We start from the raw sequence: 26,390 nt of genomic DNA, 5'->3' as shown, positions 1-26,390 counted from the left end.
AAACTGGTTTTCATAACGATACCCTGTCTTAAGTTTTGGGCTCAGGGGAATTGTACAGACCCCTTATCAATTAACATAAACATGTACATTTGAAGAAGAGGGGGATTTTTGTAGACGTCATTTTAAGCATGAATAAAAATGCAGAAACCAATTAATGTTCAGTTGTCAAGTCGATATTCTAACTCCTTGTGCAAAGTTCAACTATACATAGATTCAAAACTCCAACCTCAATAACGCCTATGACAGGGACAATAGAATCTTTTGCTAATTGTTCAAAATTAATCAAAAAGAAAATGTTCATTGTCTTTATTTAAAGAATTTTATTCAAAGAAATATTCATAGTACCATGAATCATTAAAATCCATTAATCAAAACTTCTATAAATATTTAATTTAAATTTACATTTTTATATTTTCCTTTTACTATTACTAGTTTAATCAAATTCAAAAGTACTTGAAGCATAATTTCAAGTGTGTCCCTCCAGGCAAAGAGCAGAATACACGACGGTACCGCTTAAAATCTTTAAATAATGATCGAAAGTAGAGAACTCCATGAGTTTTTGTCTAAAAAAGGTGTTAAATATTGTACTTAGAATGCACGCTTGGACTGGACAGATCTAACGTTACATATATATTTCTAGAAAACCCAGTTTCTTTTAAATATGGTGGTAATATTACATATGAAAGAAAAATGAATCAAGGCAACTACTCATATTGTTAATATTCGACGAGTCGGTTTTTCTCACGATTTATTATTTACAAATATACAAAAACTAAAGGATGATACTATACGAATCAAATATTATGAATTGAAGATGTTTCAGAGTGATGGGGGAATCTTCAGGGGAACCTCTAGTCAAGGGAGCTGGTCTTCAACTGATTCTTTTTCCCCAGATTTCGCTCCACCCTGGGCTAGCATTTAACCCTAGTACCCCGTGAGCTGGCCGGCTAGCCCACCAGCCCCCGGGTTTCTGGAATAACGGAACTTGGCGCTTGGCTTCGGTTTCTCCGCGTGGCTTGGGTTATTTATAGAATTCAAGCACAAACAGGAATAAATCCGTTAGATTTAAGGAGGGATGGAAAAAGGGGTGGGGGGAGAAACTGGAAATGATGGAAGGAGGGAAAAAATACCATTTATGATCGCAGGAAAGATCAACACATCACTTTCCTGCTACAGTAACTTGATGGAGATAGAAGGAACTATCAATGTTTAGATATGCTGGTAACTTGATGGAGATAGAAGGAACTTATACTAACTGCCTAAGTCCTCAGGCACACTGCCTGAATGAATACTTTTCCCTGTAGCAAACTAAGTCTTTGTTTAGACCCACAATTAGATTTTTAGTTTTTTAATTACACATCAGGTTATTTAAAATTTTGCTGAATATTTTGCATATTTAAAATGGTCAAGTGCTTTTAAAAATGTTTATTTTTAATTTTTTTTGGGACATTAGCAAAAAAAGGAACTTTTCTATATATATAGAAAGCAACTCTGCGCAAACTTAGAATGTAACATCCAAAAAAAGTTTTATCTTTTTTAATAAAAAATGCACAATTCTATTTGAAAGTTTAAAAAAGCATAATTCTAACTTTTGCAAAAATTTTATATAATCCGTGAATAAGATAAAAAAAATAATTACAATGACTCAATGTGCACTTTTTCTGAAATATTTATTTCTTTTGGATTACTCCCGAAGTTTGAAAAAGACATAAATTCTAAATTTTTCTATTAAAACTACTCAAAGTTTCATAAAATATTTATTCCAATATATATTGGAAAATTATTTTTTAAATTTAGGAAATTGTATCAAATAACTGACAAATTATCAAGTAGAAACAGCTATTTATTATTTTGAAGAACTTGGCTTGAAAAGTGGGCTTCGCCTTTCTGCTTTCGTTATTTACTTAAGAACTATAAAAATGTTCAGAAATAACTACAACGAAGAAACCATGACCTTGGATATTTCAAACTATGAATAATTCTGTTCAATTAAATCTTTATTTGAAAAATCAAAAGTCTACACAATAATTTTGCAAGGATATAGATATTAGAAAATATTATTTTGTTGCAAATACCCAATTCCTTTCATCTGTGAATTTCCAAAATTTAAAGGTTCTACAAAAAAAGTTGGTGCATTCGGTTTAGCCGTTTAACCTCCCATAAACCGACAGTTTCTGGCTTACAAAGGCATTGAGTCTTTGCTACAAACTCAACTATATCTCTACAACAAGATAATGTAAACCTTTGATATTTCAAACTTAGATTATTTGATCCATCAGAATTGATGGTTTGAAATAACTGAGGTCTACGAAGATATGGGGATTGATAAATCAGAGTTTGTGGCAAAGACTCAATTCCTTTTATATTTTTATGTTTGAGATTTAAGAGCAAATATTTTCTAGAAGATGTGTTATTTCTAAATGAAGTATATCGTTAAGCTTGAATTTCTTTTATTACGCAGTAAACACCCAATTATCGTGTAACAAGGAAACAGTAAGTTCTAAAACTTCAGCACAACACAGATAATAAAACCTAGACACAATTTGTTTCGGCGTGACAGTTTTTCTCTAGAATGTGTGCATTTTCTTTTCTAAACGACCATGTTGACTTTTTCGATAATATTTTTTTAAAAATTATCTATTAAAAACAATTTGACTTGGATTTATTTAATTCTGTGAAAAGAAAAATGCCTTCTGGTAGAGTATCGCAACAGTATCAATAATGTATCAATATTTTTGTTTGTTGAAACAGTTTATTTACATCTGCGGTTTCTCTGCGAAAGTGACTTGCTTATGAGAAGCATTTGAGAAATTATAAGAATTGAACACCTTTTGTGTCAGTAAAACTACAGTATCTTCTACATTTCAGATCTGATTAAGGTTTCATGGGTAACGTTATAAATCAGGCATTGATATCTTTGCAAGGATGATAACTTGAAATTACGCTTACAGTCCCTTTACTAAATGTAATTAAAGGGAATGGTTTGCACGGCGAGGTTGAGGAGGCCCGAATGCTGCTTGATACTGCGGATAGAGCTAGGAGAGGAGCTGAAGCAGAACTTGTGGAGTGTAGGGAAACAATTAGGTAACAAACAGGACATATTATCTAATAAACGGAATATTTGAAAATTAATGGACAATCCAGTTCGCCAAAAAATGGTTAATATAATAAAGTAAACTGTCATTGAGATTTGAATAAGGCTTAACCAAGCTGGGCCTGATTTTTCACGGAGTTTAGTAGAACTTCAAACCAGATAACTACTTATATATTAAGAAATTAAAACATTTAAAAGGAGTTCTAAGTTTGTAAACTAATGCCTGTAAAACATATTTTCACTGCAAATTAGATACATTTATATCTCAGTCGTTCTTTTAATGAATAATTTAGATATAGGTAATTATAAGGTGGGATTTATCCTAATATAGTACCGGCCAGCTGATAGCGTCGGCCCGGTGCGAATTTAGTGGAGCTTTGATCAGTAGAGCAATGATCAATTTGCGATTGCGAGTTTGACATTTAATACTTAAAATTAAACTGAGGATAGAAGAAAAAGTTTTTTTTTATATTGTAGCGTCGTTCCTTAATACATATATGTACTATGTAAAATTTAATTAGAATATATGATCCTAAATGTTATAAGAAATTAAACTCTGAACTTGAAACCTGCAAGAGATTTATTCTTTAAATATTAAAATTTATTTTATTTAATTAAATTCTAATTTTCTTTTACTTTTCTATTTACACTTTTGCGCAGACTTAGATTCAAAGAAGACTGTTAAAAATTTGCTTTACCCTACTCATGGTTTTTGCTTTAGCACAATTTTGCTCTTTTTGACACTTTTTTCAAGACTTCTTGAATTTTAAGAAAGATTAAGCACTCTGCTAATGTTACAGGAAAAACAAACAATAAATGAAAATTGTATTAGTTTGTGGCAGTTAAACTCAGTTTTCCTATTTCTATCCAGTCACAGGGGATAGTAGAAATTGAGAAATGGGCACGTTCCACTTTTTTCCACGCCGTTCTTTCGTCGTTCGTGAATGATCTATTTTATTCGTTTTTTTAATTGTTCAAAAAAATTGATTTTGTTAACGTTCTCAAAATTATTGTGTATTTCATATCTATTTCGTCCGTTTTCTCAGAAAACGATCGTTCTATAGAGGACGTGAGTCAGACTCTAATAAAACGCATAAATAACTTCCAGCATATATATTTCTTATAACTTATTACTAGAGGGTTCAGAACTAGAGTCAATATCGATATCGCACTTGTAGACTGTAGAGATGATATCAGTACTATGCCCCGTATCCGTTCTATCTCATTCTGTTGAATCTTGTGGAACTAGTTTAACGCGGCCAGGCATCGTCTTCCACATTTCAATAAAATTGTTCAATTCAATAAAATTGTTCGTTCAGCAAAAAAAAAATATTAGTTTTTTTTCAAAAATTGCATTTAAAGTGCATTGTTTCAAGAAGCATGAAAACGACGTCTTGAAGGTTGTTCATGTTTAGATCTTTAAATACTGTCATAAATATAAAAGAAAATATGTACAGCTGAAGGATATTTAAAACTAAAATTGTAATCTACGTATTTGTTTCAATCATAACATCTTTAATTGAAGAAGTTTTGAGAAGAAGAAAAAGTTTTTAATTTCTAGAATGTTTTTAATTTCTGAAATTTAACAAAATAAGCTCAAACTTGTTCCTATGATGAGATAAATATCTATATTTCATTATTAAAATTTAAATTAAGAAATAATAGGGAATTAATTTCATTTCATTAAATATCTTATACTAAATTTATATATATTAAATTCCATCCAGCAAATTAATTTGAAGAATTAAACGAAATACATATTATACACATTCTTAAACAATATCAACCTTTATAAAAGTGACTCAAGCTCTTACATCAATCAAGTTACCCTATACTTCCCTGTAAATTCAAGAGTGAAAGAAATATGCTTATTTTTCTTTATATGAACTTGCTTGTTCAGTGAGTTGAGCCAGGCGAACACCTCCCTGCAGTCAGATAAACGTCAGATTGAAGTAATAGTTCGAGGACTACAGCAGGAGATAGATGATCTTCTCATCAGGTAGATAATGGGAGTTATCAGGTAGATCAAGAAAGTTATCAGGTAAAGGGAGTTATCAGGTAGATAAAGGGAGTTATCAGGTAAATGAAGGGAGTTATCAGGTAGATAAAGGGAGTTATCAGGTAAATAAAGGGAGTTATCAGGTAAAGGGAGTTATTAGGTAGATAAAGGGAGTTATCAGGTAAATGAAGGGAGTTAGCAGGTAGATAAAGGGAATTATCAGGTTGATTAAGGGAGTTATCGGGTAGATAAAAGGAGATATCAGGTAAATTAAGGGAGTTATCAGGTAGATAAAGGGAGTTATCAGGTAAATGAAGGGAGTTATCAGGTAGATAAAGGGAGTTATCAGGTAGATAAAGGGAATTATTATATGGATTAAGGGGGTTATCAGTTAGATAAAGGGAGTTATCAGGAAGATAAAGGGAGTTATAAGGTAGATAAAGGGAGTTATCAGGTAGATAAAGGGAGTTATCAGGTAAATGAAGGGAGTTATCAGGTAGATAAAGGGAGTTACCAGGTAGATAAAGGGAGTTTCCAGGTAGATAAAGAAAGTTATCAGGTAAAGGGAGTTATCAGGTATATAAAGGGAGTTGTCAGGTAAATGAAGGGAGTTATCAGGTAGATAAAGGGAGTTATCAGGTAGATAAAGGGAGTCATCAGGTAGATAAAGGGATTTAACAGATAAAGGAAGGGAGTTATCAGATAGATAAAGGGAATAATCAGGTTGATTAAGGGAGTTATCAGGTTGATAAAGGGAGTAATCAGGTAGATAAAGGAAGTTATCAAGTAATTAAAGGGAGTTATCAGGTGGATTAAGGGGGTTATCAGGTAGATAAAGGGGGTTATCAGGTAGATAATGGGAGTTATCAGGAAGATAAAGGGAGTTATCAGGTAAATAAAAGGAGTTATCAGGTAGATAAAGGGAGTTATCAGGTAGATAAAGGGAGTTATCAGGAAGATAAAGGGAGTTATCAGGTAGATAAAGGGAGTTATCAGGTAGATAAAGGTAAACTTTAGATCGTTTTTAAACAAATCCCAACCCTACTCACTATAACTAGAATTATATCATTTTCTTCTCAATATATTTCGCCAAAAACTTTGGCATCATCAGGTGTTTGTCCTTACTCTTTTGAAGAGTATCCTTACTCTTTTGAAGAGTATTGAATGATAGATAAAGGAAGATATCAGGTAGATAAAGGGAGTTATCGTTGATTTTCAATGCGGGTTCTAAGAAACATATTCAGAAATAAATCAGTATGCGGCATTTACTCTATATATTAAAAAGACTTAATTTGAATTTAAAATTTTAATTGTATATTAATATTTCGGATACATATCACATATCAAGAGTCAAGACTGCTGGTCTTATGAAACGAAATTTTTATATTTACAATATTTAATCTGGATGCTAATGCAGAGGAATATACAACTTAAAAAATGTTGCCGGCAAAAAAAAACGATTTTGGAACATTTTCAAAATCCATCGATTGTTTACAGAAAACCCCCGCGAAAGTTGTAGTTTCTGACGAACAAAATAAAAAGTTGTAGTTTCTGACGTACAAAATAAGAAGTTGTAGTCTCTGACGTACAAAATAAGAAGTTGTAGTCTCTGACGTACAAAATAAAAAATGTAGTCTCTGACGTACAAAATAAAAAGTTGTAATCTCTGACGTACAAAATAAGAAGTTGTAGTCTCTGACGTACAAAATAAGAAGTTGTAGTCTCTGACGTACAAAATAAAAAGTTGTAGTTTCTGACGTACAAAATAAAAAGTTGTAGTTTCTGACGTACAAAGTAAGAAGTGTTGGCATTACAAAGCTGAACATATAAAAAAAAAGGTTTGTTAATGGAAAAGAAAGAAACTGTTATTTATTCTTGTATAATCTATTTAGGTTCTTGAGGAATGTTTTATTCAGACAATTAATATTTTATATATAAAAATAAAAATTTAAGGTTAGATATAAATATATATTATTTTAATCTTGTTGAAATGCCCTTCAATGCATATTAAGAATCACGAAAATTTGAAAAATAAGAAAAATTTTATTGCAATTGAAAATATCATCCAAAATGGAAAAAAAATTCAATAGTTTTGCCAACAGTATAGTACATAGATCATGTAGATATTATTTTTTTCTGCTAATAGCCCTCAAACAGTTTTAGAGTTAATGCCACAACCTTCATCTGATCTAAACTGTATTTTTCTAGCTTAAATGGTCTTTATGATAATTTATGATAATGCCATACGTTGTTTCTGCACGTAATTATGATATTTTAGTAAAGAAAAACATTGATTTCTCATTCACTCCTGACCATACATACAAAGCTTATCTGTGTACCATTGAGTATCAGATGTTTACATTTTATAAATAAAGGATCGCGTGCAATTATGTCTACGCTCTACAGTCCCTTTAAAATGTGTCTACACTCTACAGTCCCTTTAAAATGTGTCTACACTTTACAGTCCCTTTTAAATATGTCTACGCTCTACAGTCCTTTTAAAATATGTCTACACTCTACAATCCCTTTAAAATATATCTACACTCCACAGTCCCTTTAAAATATATCTACACTCCACAGTCCCTTTAAATTATGTCTACGCTCTACAGTCCCTTTAAAATATGTATACACTCTACAGTCCCTATAAAATATGTCTACACTCTACAGTCCCTTTAAAATATGTCTACACTCTACAGTCCTTGTAAAATATGTCTACACTCTACAGTCCCTTTAAAATATGTCTACGCTCTACAGTCCCTATAAAATATGTCTACACTCTACAGTCCCTATAAAATATGTCTACACTCTACAGTCCCTATAAAATATGTCTACGCTCTACACAGTCCCTTTAAGATATGTCTACGCTCTACAGTCCCTATAAAATATGTCTACACTCTACAGTCCCTTTAAAATATGTCTACACTCTACAATCCCTTTAAAATATGTCTACGCTCTACAGTCCCTATAAAATATGTCTACACTCTTCAGTCCCTTTAAATTATGTCTACGCTCTACAGTCCCTATAAAATATGTCTACGCTCTACAGTCCCTTTAAATTGTTCAGCGTGAAGAACTCTGAGGAGAAGAGTAAGAAAGCTATATCGGATGCTACCCGACTAGCTGAGGAGTTAAGAACAGAACAGGAGCATGGAATAACAGCTGATCGTCTGGCTAAATCCAGCCAGGCGCAGTGCGCAGAACTTCAGGTAAGAAAACCGGTTTTTTAGAATTTGTTATGTACATAAAATATGTTCAAGTACCTAGCTGGGAACTCTTGTGTTGGATAATCTTAATCCCGATCGCTTCAGATCTTGATATCCACTGAGAGCACCTTTAAATTGATGATCAATACATTTTAATTTATTCTTCCCCCTCGGGTCTTTTTGATGAAAACAAACAAATCAGTCAATTTAAAATTAGATTATTCTTGTAACCTACATCTTTATATAAATTAGTAATCTCTGTTTGATTGTTTGTATGTCCGATCATAACTTATGAACCCCTGGACCGATTTGCCTCAAATTTTGGTTGGGGAACTTGGGAGAACCACGATAATGTTCTTAGCTTTCGATACTTTAAGTTGTTACAGGGAAAAATAGGAAAAATCGGAATTTAAGACCAAGTGCTGGTAAACGGCGGGAGTAATAATAAGTTTCCAAGTAACGATGGCTAGTTATATTATATATTTATATCTTTTCAAATGATCCTCTTCAATTTGTCTTAAGATATCCTAATTTTTATCAGAAATATAAATATGTATATAATTAATTGGTCAACAAAATGAGATTTATTTCTTTTATATCACAAATCACATATACATAGAGTTTCAATAAATTGTTTGCATATCATATTTATAGCTTTAGTTGATTGCATTATTTTATTTCATATATATATATATATATATATATAGACATAAAAAGACTGGAATAATGTGAAATAGAGATTTTAACTATTAATATACATATACATTAATGCTGAAGTTTTGATCTCAAAAATGTTTTAGCTTTTTCGTCATTAAATCAAAACAATAAAACGGCCTTTTCATAAAAACTTCTTGAATATGTCAAACAACTATGTAATAATGAAAAATGCATTAAAACTAAATAACATCGATCGTATCTAAGCTTCTGCCATCTTAAACTGAATAAGAATGATGAGATAGGTTACAGTGGTCGATATTATACTGAAAATAGAAAATATTATTCACATTGTAAAAAGACCCAGTCGTCTAAAAATTGTCTCACACAATTTTTGACTAAATTTTGGAAAAGGACCCGATATATCAACCTCCACCCCTAACCCTAGATTAGACCTAAAACTCTAAAATATGACGATCCACGGGTTTAATTTTTTTGCCTTTGCTTTTGCTGGCCTTGAAAAATTGAACATGCATTTTAACCCTATACCTATTCTTTAAGGTCTTTTTCTAGGGGGGGGGGGGTCCCAGGTTTAACATAGATTCAGCCCCCCCCCCTTAGCCATAATAGGGCTAACAAATAAATTTACAGAAAATCATAAATGTAAGAAAAAAGCGAATAAAATGTGCACAGTCGTCTCTGATGTCTCAACCTTTTTGGTAAGCCCTGTAAACTGTTGCTTGTCAGAGCAAACTTTTTGCATACTTTGAAGAATTCAACTTTTATATAATAAAATCATAATTTTGTTAAACATCTCAGATTTTCAGGAGGCATTTTAAAACTCCCAAACTCATACTCTTTCCCATATATAGAGTTATATATAGATTTATATATTGAGTTGTATATAGAGTTATATATAGAGTTATATATTGAGTTGTATATAGAGTTGTATATAGAGTTATATATAGAGTTGTATATAGAGTTATATATAGAGTTATATATAGAGTTATATATAGAGTTATATATAGAGTTATATATTGAGTTGTATGTAGAGTTATATATAGAGTTATATATAGAGTTATATATAGAGTTATATATTGAGTTGTATATAGAGTTATATATAGAGTTATATATAGAGTTGTATATAGAGTTATATATTGAGTTGTATATAGAGTTATATATTGAGTTGTATATAGAGTTGTATATAGAGTTATATATTGAGTTATATATAGAGTTGTATATAGAGTTATATATTGAGTTGTATATAGAGTTATATATAGAGTTATATATAGAGTTATATATAGAGTTATTCAACGCATATTTTCCAGAAAAAAAATTGGATTAATCTATCTTCGTGAAATAAGATAAATATTTGTATAGAATAACATGGTTACAAAATAACTAAATAACACTCCAACAAGGAAGGGGTGGCTGCTCCCAGGGTTTTGGAATTGCCCCAGGGTTTTGGAGTTGCTCCCAGGGTATTGGAGTAAAATGTGAAAATTTATCCGACCTTTAGAAGAGAAAAAAGGGCTTCTGTTCCCCTTTTTTACTGTCTTTGTTCTTTGTATTAGAATTTTACTTCTAAAATTAGGTTTAAAAATAAATGCTACAAATTAATTAAAATGATCAAAATAAATGCTACTGTCATATTTCGTGTGACACCCTGTATATTTTGTGAATCCTTTTACCTAACAAGTGTACTGCGTTCAATAACAAAATATTGGAATGCAGTAAACGAGCCTAATCTTGAATAGCTCCTGAAAAAATACAAAATATGTTTGTTAGAAGGGAATAAGATCATTTTATAAAATAACATTTTTCTAACGACGAAAAGTTTCACAGTATTTGAAAAATCAAAAAATATAGTTCTAATTTGTGCAAGCATGAATAGGACTACACAAAGTATAAGTGAGTTAATGAGGTATAATTAAAGCATTGCGACACTGTAAAGTCAACCAACTTTTGTGTATTGAATTGATACATTAACATTTAATTTCTAATGGTTAAAACTTAAAAGTTTCAAAAAGAAAAGGTAGGAAAAATATCAAATAAAGATTAAGCTTCATTGAACCATTACTTAATTTTGCAAAACATTTCTTCATTTTCTTTGAAGAAAATCACTAACTAATAAAATCAAAATTCGAAAACTTTTGATATTTTAGAAAATAGAAATACCGAATCAATTCCTTAAACTCTCTTCTTGTATATTTCTCAGTAGTTTCTCTACTTGCCAATTCCATTCGAACAATAGCGTCTAAAAATAGATGATTATTAAATACATAACATTGAAAAACGTGTCGAAATTCTTTAAAATACATTCGCTTTTTCAACACTATAGCACTCTAAAGTAAGCTAGAAGGATAGATCAAATCAGGAGCGGATGCGGGGGGGGGACATTCTCCCCCCCCCTGAAAGATTCAGTGAGGGGCGTAGCATGCTTAAGGGAAAGAAACCCTAGTGCAAAACAGGAAAAATATCTGTCTTAATAAACTATGATGTGTGAAAAGTTAAAAATCTAGTTTTTTAGTCTTTAGTCCTCAATTTTGACTCTTTTTGAGTCTTTTAAGTTAAAAAAACCTCCCCCCCCCCTCACTTAAATCCTGTATCCGCCCCTGGATCAAATAGGCCTATTTCAACACTCTAGCACTCTACAGTAAGCTAGAAGAATAGGCCAAATTAGGCATATTTAAACACTCTAGCACTCTAAAGTAAGCTAGAAAGATAGTTAAAATAGGCCTATTTCAACACTCTAGCACTCTAAAGTAAGCTAGTAGGATAGATCAATTAAGCCTATTTCAACACTCTAGCACTCTAAAGTAAGCTAGAAGGAAAGGCCAAATTAGGCCTATTTCAACACTCTAGCACTCTAAAGTAAGCTAGAAGGATAGGTCAAATAGGCCTATTTCAACACTCTATCACTCTAAAGTAAGCTAGAAGGATAGATCAAATAGTCCTATGATAGGCCGGGTACTGTAAAAAGTCTGGCCGCGCCATTAAAGTTGAAACCGAGTCGGCATATGATAAGGTCGGGCTGCAGTACTTACAGCGCGTCACTAAAGCCGGTACAATGGGTCGGTCTGGTTCGAGTTCAAATTGACTTTAATCCGGCAGTGCTAGATGATAGATGTTGAATAAAGATAACATTTTTTAAAATAGATTTCAGTTAAAAGTTTTGTTTACCTTTCACATTACATTTTAGATCTGGCATGTCTTGAAAGTAATATTCACTTAAAATTACATCTACAGTCTTTCCATAACATTTTAATAATAAGGCGTTTACCTTCGAGAGAGTTTTTAGCTTTCTCTGATTCTTCCACCACGGTATAAAAGAGCAATAGCAACAGCGACGGGAAAAGCGTTGAACTTGCAACCTCCAGGAGGAAAATGTTTATTTCTAAAAAAAATTGTGACGCTGTCAGATTTTAGAAAATTTTGTTGATTGGTGTCGTCCTTTTTGGGTCAACCTGTTAACGAAAAATGACATTTGTTTATTGTCTGCAACATCTATATTTTTTCGATAACATTTTAAATTTGGTTTTGTTCTTTATTACAATATGATGTGTACTGAGATATCTTCTGTTGAAAACAACATTATAAGAAAATCTGTTTGTGCCACTAGTTTAATACCTTATAATAATAAGGAACATCAGCATTCTGTAAAATAAAAACAAACAAAACATTGTTTTTAAAAAGTTTTACGCAATTTACGCATCATTTATGAAATCAAATAGAACGTAAATTGAAAATGCGTAAAGGAACAGATCTCTTGCTACAAATAATAATTTTCTGAATGTCGTAGATCGTTGATACTTCAATTCTGCTTTATCACACTCAACTCATGTACATTTACTTCTGAACCGGTCCTATAGTTTGAACTGCCCCGCCCAGTACACCGACTGCATTGGCATACATACGGCAGGGATTAATATAGTTGGTCTAGCTCTATAGGCAGGGCTAGCTGGTACTAAAATGACGCCGTCTGACTTTAAGCTGCATGTGCTTAAATTTACTACCACTAAAGCGGCAATTTTGCGTGTTATCTGTTAACCATCTTCACTTGTATACAATGATAACCAGAAAACAATGGAAGAGGAAGTCAACGTTTTAGCAATACTTAAGTGTATTTAATCCTGTTACGAAGAAAATTTACTAATATATCACGCAAATTTTTGAGGCAAGTGTATAGTTTATACTGCACGCTTGCTGTGTCTCGATCATGCTTATTGAACTTTTTAAAAAATGAATTGATTCTAAAAAACATTTTCCTTATTCAAAGTTTTTCTGGTTATATCTGTTGTTTGAGAGAAGTATCGTTTAAAATACCTGGAACAGCCCTCATTGATAAAAGTTTCCCACAGGAAATATAGATTCCAAGAATTAGAAATGTCTGGCAAATTATTCCAATCGGAAACATCACCAACCCGGTACAGGTTCCTTTCAAATATACAATTTTGATTTTTACACAGTATACTATCTTTGCAACGATAGCAACGGACCTTTGATATTTCATACTGTAAATTATGTTAGATAAAATATCAAAGGTTCAAACCATCAGGATGCAAAGTGTGTGGAGAGTGTTTAGTTCACGGCCCGCTTGTATATATGCCTCTATAAATCGAACTATTCTGGCCCAGCGTACATGTTATTTTGTGGGTATGCTTCACAGCTGTAAAAGCTGAGTGGACCCTAGATTTTTTGGGAAATTTTTTTAATCTCTGCATAGTGTACTTAAAGTTTAACTCTATCAAATTTTCACTCTGGCAGTCGTTTATTCTATAAAAATAAGTTGTTCTTTTTAAATAGTTTGAATTGAAGTTCAAGGTCCAAATCATTGAAGAGCTTTGGTAGATCATGGGCCCTAGAGTAAACAAAAATGAGATACGGTCGCTATAATCTTGTAAACTTAGCATTGCCTCCCAACAGTTGGGTAGCATCAAATGCGCCTTGTTTTAAAATTTCCAAAATGTGGTCTGCCGTTTTTTTACCTTAAGAATTGACTGAGATATTGAGAATTTAGTCTAAAATTAAAAGTATTATATTTCCAAGGTTGTTTAAATCTTCAGTATCTTCGACTATTTTGATGATACAAAGAAGGAGGCTAAATTTTAAAGACAATGTTTTTTTATATTTTTTTGACAATAACAAACTTTACGAAAATCAAAGAAAAAAGTACTGCAGTAGACCCCACCCAGAAAATTACATCAAAGCTTGACTATGATAAATCCAAAACACAACTGTTTACTGAAGATGTTTTTTCCACATTTTTTAGAAAAATATTTTGATCTGATTTGACCCCTCTTTAGTTCTTGAGCTTTGTTTCTTTCATTAAGATTGAAAACATTCAAACGCACAAAAAATATACCAAATTAATCAACAACTATATAAAAGGCTTTATGTTACCTAGATTTTCGTAAATACTTTTCAAATTCTTGAACTCCATTGGAGTCACCATTTTCTTCTTTACAACGTTTTCCATCGAATCCAAATAGCCTCAAAAAAAATGTGATATAATTAGAAAAACATGATAGTTCTTATTGCAGCAGAAACAAAGATACGATATCAAATTAGAAGCAATTTTATCCAAATATTTTAATATGGAACAAATGCGCATCGAATACTGCCGACTATTTGTTTGAGTTTGAAATCTTTAAAATTGTTCCATTTCGGGTCATTTTTTAGAGGACTCAGACAAATATCTGTCCTAAAATCATATGTTTCCATTGTGAAGAACTTGTTTTAAAGTTTCTAAACAAAATATTTTTGAAGATGAAATAAAACCTATATAATCATATTTTGAAGAAAAAGGTTTAATCGTGTGAGTATTTATCAAGAAAGATACTAAATAGTTTAGCTCTGAATCTGGGGGGTCTGAATCTATGTTTAGCCTGGGCGGGGAGGGGTGTAGAGTTAGAGAAAAAGTATAAAGTTGCAATTAATGTGCATAGCCAAATTTTTCAAGCCAGCTTATTAAAAAAATAAGACTGATAACTTTATTAGTTTGGAGGTTAGAGAGGTTTGAAAAAAATGTCAAAAAAAGGTCGGAAAATGTAAAAAATAAATATTAAGATGTGACACATGTTTCTATGTCCAATTTTCTAGGGCTTTGAAAAGATGAAATTTTTAGATCCGTAGTTTTAATCTAAAAAAGTTATGACATATTTTTGATTTTTTAACACAGATCTTTCCGTCCTTTATCCCGCCCTATGCATTAAAAAAATCCTTTGAATTACTGTTTCTTAAACGACAAAAATATCAAGGTTATTGTGTCAAGAATAAGAGTTCTTGAACAAAAAAAATAGAGGGAGGCGTCGACCCCCCCCCCCCCAATTTTTTGAGTAAAAAAGCATATAAACAGTTTGCCTTGAATCCATCCTAGTAGATGAAAGAAGAGACAAATGATAGAAAAAACGGTTGCAACGTCTAGAAGGGAAAATGCTGTAATGAAAACCCCTCCAAGCAAATACTCCATTCCTAAAATGCCAAGGTTTGATTATTTTTGACAAAAGCATACATTTGGAATTTAAGGCTGTGAATTAAAAAAAAAATTACAGTTCTTGTGCCAAACTAACATCAATACTTGAAAATATATTGTTTTTAATATGTTTTTTAACTGTTTTAACCATGAAGTCTAATAAAGGGACAGTCACCAGTTTAAATGATTTGGTGACCGATTTACAAGGTACCCATAAACCTGCGCTAATTCAAGGGTGTAATGCAAGGAAAGTTATTCGCATTGCGGAAGTTGTGTTTACATTACCGCCAAGAGACAGTACACTGCAGTTAAAAGATGTGTACACTTCTGAAATAACTTTCCTTGCATTACACCCCTGCGCTAATTCAAGGATTTCTAGATATTCTTATTTAATTAGGTGGAAATTATCGAAGTTATGGACTTTATGGAAGTTATGGAAGTTATTGAAGTTATGGAAGTTATGGAAGTTATGAAAGATATGGAAGTTATGGAAGTTATGGAAGTTATGGAAGTTATGGAAGTTATGGAAGTTATGTACGTGTACAGTCCCTTTAAGAAGTTTTACAAACAATATTATTGACCTGATGTCCGAATAAGAATATCATGAAAGATCTGAGAAAGATTTCCTCCCGCAAAACATCCTAAATACAAAAATATGATAGAATAGCTCAAGTTGCCCGTGGAATAAAAAAATCGAATTAAAAAAATCGATTTTAGAAAAGAAAAATTTAGAATTTTTTAATGCCTTTGTTACCCCGGGGTATATGAGCAAAGAACGTTATAGAAAAATACATAGAATCTTTAAAAAAAGAAGGTCGATATTTAAATCAATTTGTATTAAAACGAGTAGAAGTGGAGACAAGAACATGTCAACACAGCTCTAATTTATTATACTCGCAATACAGACCAAACAATTCCTTCTTTACAATCGTTACAAATTAGCAACTTATAACTTATAATTGAAATATAATTTGACCTGCTAGGATAACAAGGAGAATCATTTTTATCTGAGTTTTATTTTTCCAGTTTACAGGGCAATAGGTGAGCATTAGAGAACAACATTTCCCTATATATAAATATATATTTCAGGAATAGAATAGAATAGCATATATAGAATATAATAGAATAGAATAGAATATAATAGATGAATAGAATAGAATAGAATAGAATAGAATAGAATAGAATAGAATAGAATAGAATAGAATAGAATAAAAAAGAATAGAACATGAATTATCCTAGATTATATAAGATCAGAAGAGAAGAGGAAAGTGACAAGACAAAACATTTTGTTTTAAAGAAAAATTTTAATTTACAACTATCATCACTTTTAAATATACAACATAACTTTGTTTTAGTTCTACTTTTTTCTTTATGTATTTAATGATAAAATTTATTCTGAAATACTCCTAGGCCAAGCTTCAAAAGTCTGCAAGAATGCAAAGGAATTGAGTCTTTGCCACAAAGTCAAATTTTCAAATCCTAATATCTTTGCAACTAGATAGTTTAAGCCTTTAATATTTCAAAAATTGATTATTTGATCTACCAGAATTCATAGTTTGAAATCTCTAAGGTCTACGACATTAGGTTGAAAAGATACAGGGTTTAGAAAAATAGAGTTTGTGGCAAAGACTCAACTCCTTTGAAAATATTAGTTGCGACACAAAAAAATGCAAAACTGTCTACATACTCAAGAAAAACTAGATGTGCCTTTATTTAGAATGTAAAAAAAAGGAAAATTGTATCGCAAAAAAAGTAAAGTAAGGGTCATGTGTTAGTAGGAAAGTTCAAGTTTGAAAGTCTCATACTTATGCCTTTTCAGTGCTATAAATAGTCCCCGACTGCCCCCCCCCCTTCTTTATACCTAGGGTTATTGGTGATACAAACACTACCCCCACTATAAATAAAATATTTATTTTAGAATTCATTTTTTTTATATTTCTCAGATAATCTTTTATTATTATTATTTGTAGAATTTTTCATCATAATTAAGTTTATTTTTATTCAAACTGAATTAAACTAAACATAGTTTTCTACGTCAAAGAGATTTTATAATAAAAAAATTCCTAAGCCAACAATAATAATTGTCTTCACTACTCGGTCAATATTCTCTTTTGGGAGAAAAACTGAAAATTTAGATTTTGATTTTTTCTTTTAGATATTATGATGTCGTGCAAATATTTTTTAACAGTGTTAAGTTTTTATTAATATATTGTTATTGAAGGAACATAGTTATTCACATTATTTTCGTCCAAATAAATTTAAGTTTTTGACTCAAATTTCAAACATAGCATATAGTAATAGATCTAGCAGAATACAAAGTTTAAAATATGAAAGCACTGTGAGTAAAAGGTCTCAAGCTGCCAATATGAAAGCACTGTGATTAAAAGGTCTCAAGGTGCTAATAACTTCTTAAAACCCAAATCTAACAAAAAGTGTTTTGTAGCGAGACTTCTTATATAAGTAGGTTGAGTCTATGTAAAGGACTGCAAATATTTTCAGAATTATGAAATTGTATGAGGAGAAAATCAGTTCCTTGGGGAATTTTCGAATTTCCTTTTAAAGAGCAAATGTAATAAATGGTTCAAATGGTTAAAACCTTTTTTTTTAAATTAATAATTAAGAATCATTTATTTTTCTGAAAAAAATATAGAATCAAAATATTCCTGAAACGTCTCCTTTCAGCCAGAAAATCTCCACAAAGACACAACCCACTACGATTATGTGGAAAACAGACAATCTTAAAACTGAAAATGAAATATAAATTATTTACAACTACTCTACAGGGAAGTTAAGGGAATTTTACTTTACCAAGGGTTAATTCCCAAGACCAATTTTGTAGACAAAATATCCAAAGCGCAGCGAGGGATGTTTTGTAGACAAAATTGGTCTAGGAAACTCGTGATTAAGTAAAATTTTTAATTTCCCGAAAAAGTAGTTGTACACAATTTTATCGTCTTTTGAGATAAAAATCTGAAAACTTCGCAGACCAGGTAGTTATTTTACATAACAGTCCTAAGGGACGTTAAATAACTAAACCTCCCTCTGACCTTTGTTGGGGGAATCATAGGTCGGTAATGTTGGTCAAAAGGCGGTTAAAGATTTTAATTTTATGGAAACATTTTATTAAATCAAAGATTTTTCAAGATTTGTAAGGTCATTTTAAGTCAAATTCAAATTACAAATTTTTACCATTCGAGATTTTTTAAATAAGGAAACTATGCATAGATTACGCCTACGTACAGGACAATTGGTAAAAGTATAATTTCGAATCGTGCAAAAAAGGAAAATAATGAATTTTCTTTTTAAGCAATCAAAAGTTTAAACGTAAAAGAACAATTAATATTGATAATTTTAAAAATAGCAACAGTTTCAAAATAAAAATAGAATTATCTAGAATTGGTTTCGTTTTAACGATGATAAACCTGATAAAAATGTGATGCATGAAAATGGTTTAAAACTTGCAGTTCCATTCTCGTTCATTGCACAAGGAATAATCCCCCACGAGATGAGAAGTCGAGTTATGTAATCGTAGTTACGATGAAATTCCTTCATCTTCTTCTTCTTCTAGGATATTTTAATAATCTTTAATTAAACCTTTTTGCTCTAAAAATATCCAGAGTTACAAAACTGAACAGTGCAGACTCTTTTTATTGACAGCATAACTGTTCTAGAAATCTATAAAAAAGTTTTTCGAAGATGCGCAATGTGTACTTTCAATTTCATTTCATTGACTTTCGATTGTAAAATTTTATTTTTCATTTTCCCCAGTCTTTGAATAATAAGTTGAAAAAAAGGTTAAACACTGGACTTACCAGTTTCAACTGGGTTTAAGTAAGAAAAGGGTGTTTCTACAAAAACCTCTGTAAATATTGACTAGGTAAATATACGTGCCGTTAATAAATTAAGAATTATAAGGATTGCTCAAGGTGTTAAAGTGTCAAAAGAAAAATAATTAATTTATTTCTAGACATTTGCTTTTTTGCCAAATTTCAAAATTTACTGAGTTTGTTTTTGAAAATAAAATGAAAAAAAATTTCCATTTGGAAATCCAAGAATCAATTTGTACAAGAAGTTTTAATTTCAAAGAAATATCTGACTGATAAACAACATGATCAAAATATATGTAACCTGAGAAAACGTGATATTTTCTTGCACATGATACCCAGTAATTGAAACATATTAAGTGTCCTTTAAAAACCTACACAAACATTTGGATTACAAAATTTCCTACGCCAATAGATTAACTCTACCAATTGCGCAATTTCTCGCAATTTTTACCAATAACTTCTTGTGCTTTATTGCTTAAGTATCTCCATGTCTAGGGATACAAAAAAAGCAAAATGAAATCAAAAACCAAAGCGTTGCAACACTTTAAAGTCGACAAAGTCTTGAAAATGTATTCAACTTTTCATAGTAGTCTGGATCTTTGTGCCGAGGCTCCCGTGTTACACAATTTGTTTTATTTTTCCAATTAGCTCAGCGAGGGTTCATATATATTAGACATTGCTCAAATTAATTATTATCAAACAGGAGGCAATATTTCTTTAGCTTATGTATACAGCGTGTCAAACTTTGCAGTAGTGGTATTGCATGTATCAAACTCCCCTATCTTAACTCTAAGGGCAAAATCATAGAGGGGGAAAGACCCCCCCCCATCCATATTAGACAAAAAAAAAAATTTATAAGTTACATGTTCTTAGTTTAACAGTATGAAACCTAGAAAATAATAATTTGAGATTTCGAAGATTTTTCTGGTTTCATTTGTGGAATTCCAAAGCTACAAAAAAAATCCTTCATAATTTTGTTTTTTTTTTGTACACAAAAGTTTGTTTTCCTCGTTTGACAAAATTCACGTTTTTCCTTTAGTCAGAAATCAGAATTGCACATTAATATCTAGATATTAATAAAAAATATTAATTTCTAGATATTAATATATTGACACAAATTTTTTTTCTAAAAGCAATGATATTTAGTCAACTAATGTAAACAATAAAATGAAACTATATAGATATAGAAAAAAAAGAATATAGAGAAAATATAATAGTTCGAATTCAAATCTATATTATTTTAATAAAGTTTTAACAAATTTTTTCTCATGATATGAAAAAACTGTGATCTTTTTTTTGAAAAAAATCATTCATTGTATTTTATTTTAAAAATCTCAAATTTGTAAAATATAAAAGATAACTTATAAAATTTTTTTTCAATCTTATAAGTATATAATTCCTTGAATATAAATAATTATTTTTAAAATGCTCAAATAAAAGTTGATCATACTTAAAGGGACTGTAAGCGTAATTTCATGTGACCCTCCTCGGTACCCTTAAAAGGTTTGTATGATTAAGTATGAATTATAAATGTTTATAATTTTGAAATTATTTTGCTCATTTCACTGAAGAAAAACATATAGAGATTATACATAAAGTTTATATACATAAATATATTGCTAGATAAGACTAGAAGATGCTGAATCTATTGCTGCTAGCTATGGTAGAATAGAATTGCTAGTTTATATATAAATATATTTCTAGATAAGACTAGAAGATGCTGAATCTATTGCTGCTAGCTATGGTAGAATAGTATTGCTAGTTTATATATATAAATATATTGCTAGATAAGACTAGAAGATGCTGAAGCTATTGCTGCTAGCTATCGTAGAATAGTATTGCTAGTTTATATAATCATCAATTTGTAATTGTAAACTCGTTCTCTATACAGATACATGTATTTTAGCTATAAACTTTATCTTATCTTATCTTATCTTATATATATATATAACTATATTGATAGATAAGACTAGAAGATATTCAAGCTATTGTTGCTAGCTATGGTAGAATAGTATTGCTAGTTTATATATACGAATATATTGCTAGATAAGACTAGAAGATGCTGAAGCTATTGCTGCCAGCTATGGTAGAAAGATGATTGCTAAGCTTGAAGAGAAAATACGAATGCTTGAATCTGAACTGGGAACTTGCCAAATAAGGTAAATTCTACGAAAATTCAACATTTTGTTATGCAAAATATTTGCAATTTTCTGAAAATATTTGCAATATTGTTTTACCTTAAATAATCTTCATAAAGCATTAAAAGTATCCATCGTTATATTATGTTTAATTAGTGATTAACGCACAATTACTAATTATAACTAGTTAGTTACTGAAAACAATATAATTTGGTGTAATGTTTTAAACGGAAATTTTAAGTAGTTTTTAACAATTTTCTCCTTATAGACTCAACCGACAGAAGTAAGATTAGTAGCGATCAAAAGCGATTAATTTTCGCCTTAAGCCTATATCCCCTTTCATTTTTCGCGAACACTCCCTTTTAGAAATTATCTAAAATTCTAATTAACAAATATAAAAAAACATTAATTCTCAACTCGCTAACGAATGGAAAACTGTGAAAAAATATCATGCTATATTTTAAAACTAAAATTTTTGTTAATTTGTATTCCTAATCTGCCCTAACCCAGATGGTTCTAGACAATCAGAATTTATGGCAACTGACCTAACAGTTCATCTGACTTTTGTCTGTTACGATTATCTGAAAATTTAGGGACTAAAAGGACTTTGTTTTTACAGGTCAGCTGAGACTCACAAAGCTGCTCTAAGAACAGATCGTAAGATCCGTGAGCTAGAGTTCCAAGGTGAAGAGGAGAAGAAAAAATTCCAAAAACTCGGAGAAATCGCGGAAAAGTTACAGGTGCACTTTTCCATCCACAGTGATCCAAACGTTGCTAGCTTTCAAGCAAATATTGATGAAAATTTTCCTAGTTTCTTTTTTTTAAATTAAAGCTTAAGACAGTGCTTCTTAGCATTTTTATTTACTACAAAGGGAATTTTTTAATTCATATTTTTCTGTTTGATTTTTAGGTAACCATGATCTCAAACCTACATTTTTAAAAAGCCAATAAAAAAAGGTTGAATGAACATGCGTAACATGTTATTATTTGTCAAAAACAAAAACAAATAGTTTACATTTTTTTCAACCATTTTTTTAGCTAGCAATTAGGCTATGATCATGCATTGCAACTCTATAGTTTACTCATAAACCCTTTTCTAGGTTACGCCCCCCCCCAGTTTTTATATGGTTAAATGCACATTGTTCAGGGCTACAACAAAGTATAATTGAGTTCTAGTGTGTCATGTGTGCAACATAATTTCGTTCAAGCTAAAGCATATCGATGAAGAAAAGAAATATAGTAAAAATGAAAGGGGGAACAACCAAAATTTTGTCCTTTTTGATTTTTGCACTTTTTTTGTGTGGTTTGTGCAAATTTATAAACGGTGATTTGTTGGGCCTTTGTTTAAAATTTTAATACAAAAAGGGTGTAAATGTACGTCTGTACAATTAGTAAAGGATTAGCGTACATTATTACTCTATATACTATAACCTCGTTGATAAAATCTTTTGTTAAAGCTTAAGTTGGGTCATTTTTTTAAAATTGCAATATCATATAAATGTAGTAAATGAAAAAATAAAAAATATAACTTTTATTAAGAAAAAAAATACATTAATTTCACATTATCATTTTTTTAAAATTCAAAAAGAAATAAAAATATCATGAAGAATTCGTCGGTAAAAAATTAACATCTATTTTGATTTGAAAAAATAATTTGTTTCAATCATTTTATTAAAAAATTCGAAAAAAATCCGAAATATCATGAAGGATTAGACGGTTAGAAGTAAAACATCTATTTTGATAATGAACAAAAATATATTTAGCAGTTTTATTAACAAAATGCTAAAAAGCAAATCACGTAGGTTTTAGTTAGAAAACAAAGATATATTTAGTTAATAAACAAAGATATATTTAGTTAGTAAACAAAGATATATTTAGTTAGAAACAAAGATATATTTAGTTGATTATAAAATATGTTTTTTTGCAGGATTTGATTGATTTGATTTTGAAATGAAAACTATTCTTATTCTCGGGATTTAAGAGATATTTCCCCACTGAGCTGAAAACTTTAGAGTTCTGGATACTGAGATCAAGACTTGATCCTTTCTTTTTGTTAATCTCAAAATTAATCGGGTCTTAAACAGCTGATGATTGTAAATTTCGTAAAAACTATTATATTTGTACATTTAAAATCTCGGGAATTATTTTTAGTGTCAAAGGAATTGACTCTTTGCAACAAACTCTGATTTTCTAATCCCTATATCTTTTGATTCCAACGTCGTAATCCTTTGAAATTTAAAACTATGACACTTTTGTTAGATCAAAAAATATAAGTTTGAAATATCAAAGGTATACGACACTGGGTTCCCAAAATATTGGGATTGGAAAATCAGAGTTTGTGGCAAAGAGTCAATTCCTTTGATCAAAGGTATGAATAAACATACAATTAGACTAATGTATCTACGTAAAGTTCGAATTATCGAAATTTACATCTCCTGTCTGCTACAGAGAGAAACCTTTCTAAGCAATCTCTCATTGATCGAATCAGAACCAATCCTGACTTGGGTTCTATCTGAGCCCGAGTCCGGGTTTAACTCGGGTTTAAGCTATTAAAATCTCAGCTCCGATATTAGTCCAATCGTTATAGCATCCATTTGTTTTTGTTATCAAACGTCACTTTATTATGCAGAAGGAATATAAAAAAATCGGATTAAGCAAGAAATTAAAAGTGTCAATTCATTGGACATGCAGATTAAAGCGATCGGGATTAAAGGTATTTAATTTAAAAGTTACCAGCTCTGAAGGGTTGAAATTAAGGGATTAAGCATAATTTCCTCTTTGTAAAAGTTGCTATAGTGGATATCGAGATCTAGCGTTGTAGATAAGCAGTCTAACATAAAATTTTCAATATCTGATCTGCAGAGAGGGAGATTGCAACTTTAAACCTGGAATATTTAGAATTAGACGCGAACTTACAATTGAAACAGATCGAGGAAGCTATATATAAAGAGAGATTGCACTTTTAATCCTTTAATATTTAGGATAAGACGCGAACCTATAAGAAGCAGATTGAAGAGGCCGAAGAGATTGCAGCTTTAAATCTTGCAAAATTCAGAAAAGCTCAGCAGCAGCTTGAAGAGGCAAGATTTTTATAATAAAAACCACGAACGAAACCCAGTGTATTTTTTTTTTGAAAATATAATATGTCGCTGCTCGAATTTCGTCACTTTATAAATGTTCTATGTCTTAAACTGAACATTTATAGAGAAGCATCAGTTGCAATTTTACTAAATCACTATATATCTTTGCAATATGATTGTTACATTGGACCTGGAAAGATATATAGGGAAAGAAACCAGAGTTGGTGTCCAGTACTACATTCATTGAATTAATATATTAAGATGTATTATACTAGCTTGGGAACCCAGCGTTGTCCAAGGTCATAGCTCGTCCCGCCGCTTACCCGCGCTTTGTTGTAAATTACGATTTTAGCTTTTTTCCCGCAAGAGTCGACTCACATCAACTTATATTCTCAAAACTAAACTTAGCACATTCCCAAGGCTTTCCCGAGTACCCCAAAAAGTGCAAGGCCGGTTCCTGAGTTATGATCGGACAAACAAACACCCAGACACCCAAACAGAAATGACATCTATAGATAATAATAATAATAACAATAATAATAATATAATAATAATAATAATAATAATAGTAATATATATTTCATTAATATATATATTTAGGCTGAAGAGCGCAGTACTTCCTCTGAGCATCTGATGGGACGAATGAGGGTTGAAAGAGGAGGATCAGTGGTAATTTACTTTTTAAAATAAAAACATTTCAATCTTTTTCATTGGATGCAATATTTAGGAAAATATACCTAAATAGAGGGACTCGTTTTCAGAGATTATTAAATACTAGCAAATATATATAATTATTCATTTTTATTAAAGGGTTTCTTACGTATTTATATAATGTAATTGTATTATGATATCCATTAAGATCTTACATAAATAACTCTACAATTATGATTCCATAAGATATATGATACAACAGTCTAAACACAGACCATATTCTTATTCATTCAAATAAATCGGTTTGTTTTTAATATTCAATAATTTTTAACTTTTTACGATTTACTGTTTGGCCTGATCATACAAAAATATTTTATTTAAAACTATTATTTCATTATTTTGTTTAGTTTATAATAAAAATACAAAGCAGTTGACTTGTTTTGGTATTAGCTTCTTAGTTTTTTTTGTATACAAAAATCGTCAAATCGGCTAACCTATACCCCACGAAACGTTAGGATGTTACTAGCTGTTCGAGATTTAAAAATAGATATCTTAGATTCTTATATAAAAGTGAGGCGCCTAGATTTATTTTTTGTTTAAATGCAGGGTTACCTTTACCTATATATTTACACTGTCTGTTTTCTTATATTCATTATTCCATTTTTTGCCAAATCAATAATTAAGCCATTCAAAGATTCAAGGTAGCAGACTTGATTTAACCTTGGGCTCATTTAGGAAAATTGTAAGTCTTTACAGTCTCATCCATTGTAGGTAAACCTGTACTTACAGAAACATATAATAGCTTTATTATTCATTATTACAAAACGAGGGGTGGGGAGGTTTAAAACAATAAAAAGTTGTAATTTATATATTTAAAAAGAATGAGTAAAACTTAAACAGAATTGAAATTCCAAGCAACTCAGGGTACCCAGAATGTTTCCTAAAAACTAAAAATAATAAAACTAAAAAAAAGATTTATTCTGCTATAAACGTCACCTTCTGAGAATTTATTTGTTTTCATAAAATGAACTTAAAGAAAATTTAATGTGAAGATCTGACACTTTTTATTGAAATTCGGAGAAGTAAAAACATTTTCGTTCTAGGCTAGGAAAGAAGGCAAGGAAGGGAGAGAGGGATGTTAGAGAATTTTCTATTTTTGTATTTTCAAGATTGTAAAAACGTGTTTATTTATCAAAGTTGGATGGATGAGAAATAGGGGAAATATGGGAGGGGGGGGAGTAGGGGATGGGGTAATATATTAAGGGCAGG

The 26,390-nt window shown here is 30.7% G+C and overlaps 2 protein-coding genes across 2 annotated transcripts in view; one reads left to right on the top strand and one right to left on the bottom strand.

The window, feature by feature from the left end:
* Positions 1 to 26,390, top strand: part of LOC111703460 (myosin heavy chain, muscle) — a 42,919-nt gene that overhangs the window by 13,942 nt on the left and 2,587 nt on the right. The window contains exons 12-19 of the mRNA XM_023475411.1: positions 1,214 to 1,271; positions 2,945 to 3,084; positions 4,995 to 5,093; positions 8,158 to 8,299; positions 21,299 to 21,411; positions 22,010 to 22,130; positions 24,372 to 24,470; positions 25,071 to 25,139. Of these exons, the coding sequence (XP_023331179.1) occupies positions 1,214 to 1,271; positions 2,945 to 3,084; positions 4,995 to 5,093; positions 8,158 to 8,299; positions 21,299 to 21,411; positions 22,010 to 22,130; positions 24,372 to 24,470; positions 25,071 to 25,139 (841 nt within the window). The remainder of the gene's footprint in view (positions 1 to 1,213; positions 1,272 to 2,944; positions 3,085 to 4,994; positions 5,094 to 8,157; positions 8,300 to 21,298; positions 21,412 to 22,009; positions 22,131 to 24,371; positions 24,471 to 25,070; positions 25,140 to 26,390) is intronic.
* On the bottom strand, positions 9,013 to 20,299 carry LOC111703409 (uncharacterized). Its single transcript, XM_023475346.1, has 13 exons — positions 18,848 to 20,299; positions 18,089 to 18,169; positions 17,489 to 17,548; positions 17,287 to 17,319; positions 16,402 to 16,491; positions 16,007 to 16,066; positions 15,314 to 15,424; positions 14,354 to 14,443; positions 13,277 to 13,387; positions 12,234 to 12,347; positions 11,129 to 11,207; positions 10,642 to 10,710; positions 9,013 to 9,276 (listed from the first exon to the last, which is right to left on the bottom strand). The coding sequence occupies exons 1-13, from the start codon at positions 18,975 to 18,977 to the stop codon at positions 9,213 to 9,215; spliced, it is 1,092 nt and encodes a 363-aa protein (XP_023331114.1). The 5' UTR covers positions 18,978 to 20,299; the 3' UTR covers positions 9,013 to 9,212.

The sequence above is a fragment of the Eurytemora carolleeae genome, unplaced genomic scaffold (genome assembly GCF_000591075.1).
Source record: "Eurytemora carolleeae unplaced genomic scaffold, Eaff_2.0 scaffold100, whole genome shotgun sequence".
NCBI classification, from domain to species: domain Eukaryota; kingdom Metazoa; phylum Arthropoda; class Copepoda; order Calanoida; family Temoridae; genus Eurytemora; species Eurytemora carolleeae.
The sequence above is the reverse complement of the archived record's forward strand: the minus strand, read 5'-3'. Positions and strand labels throughout refer to the sequence as shown.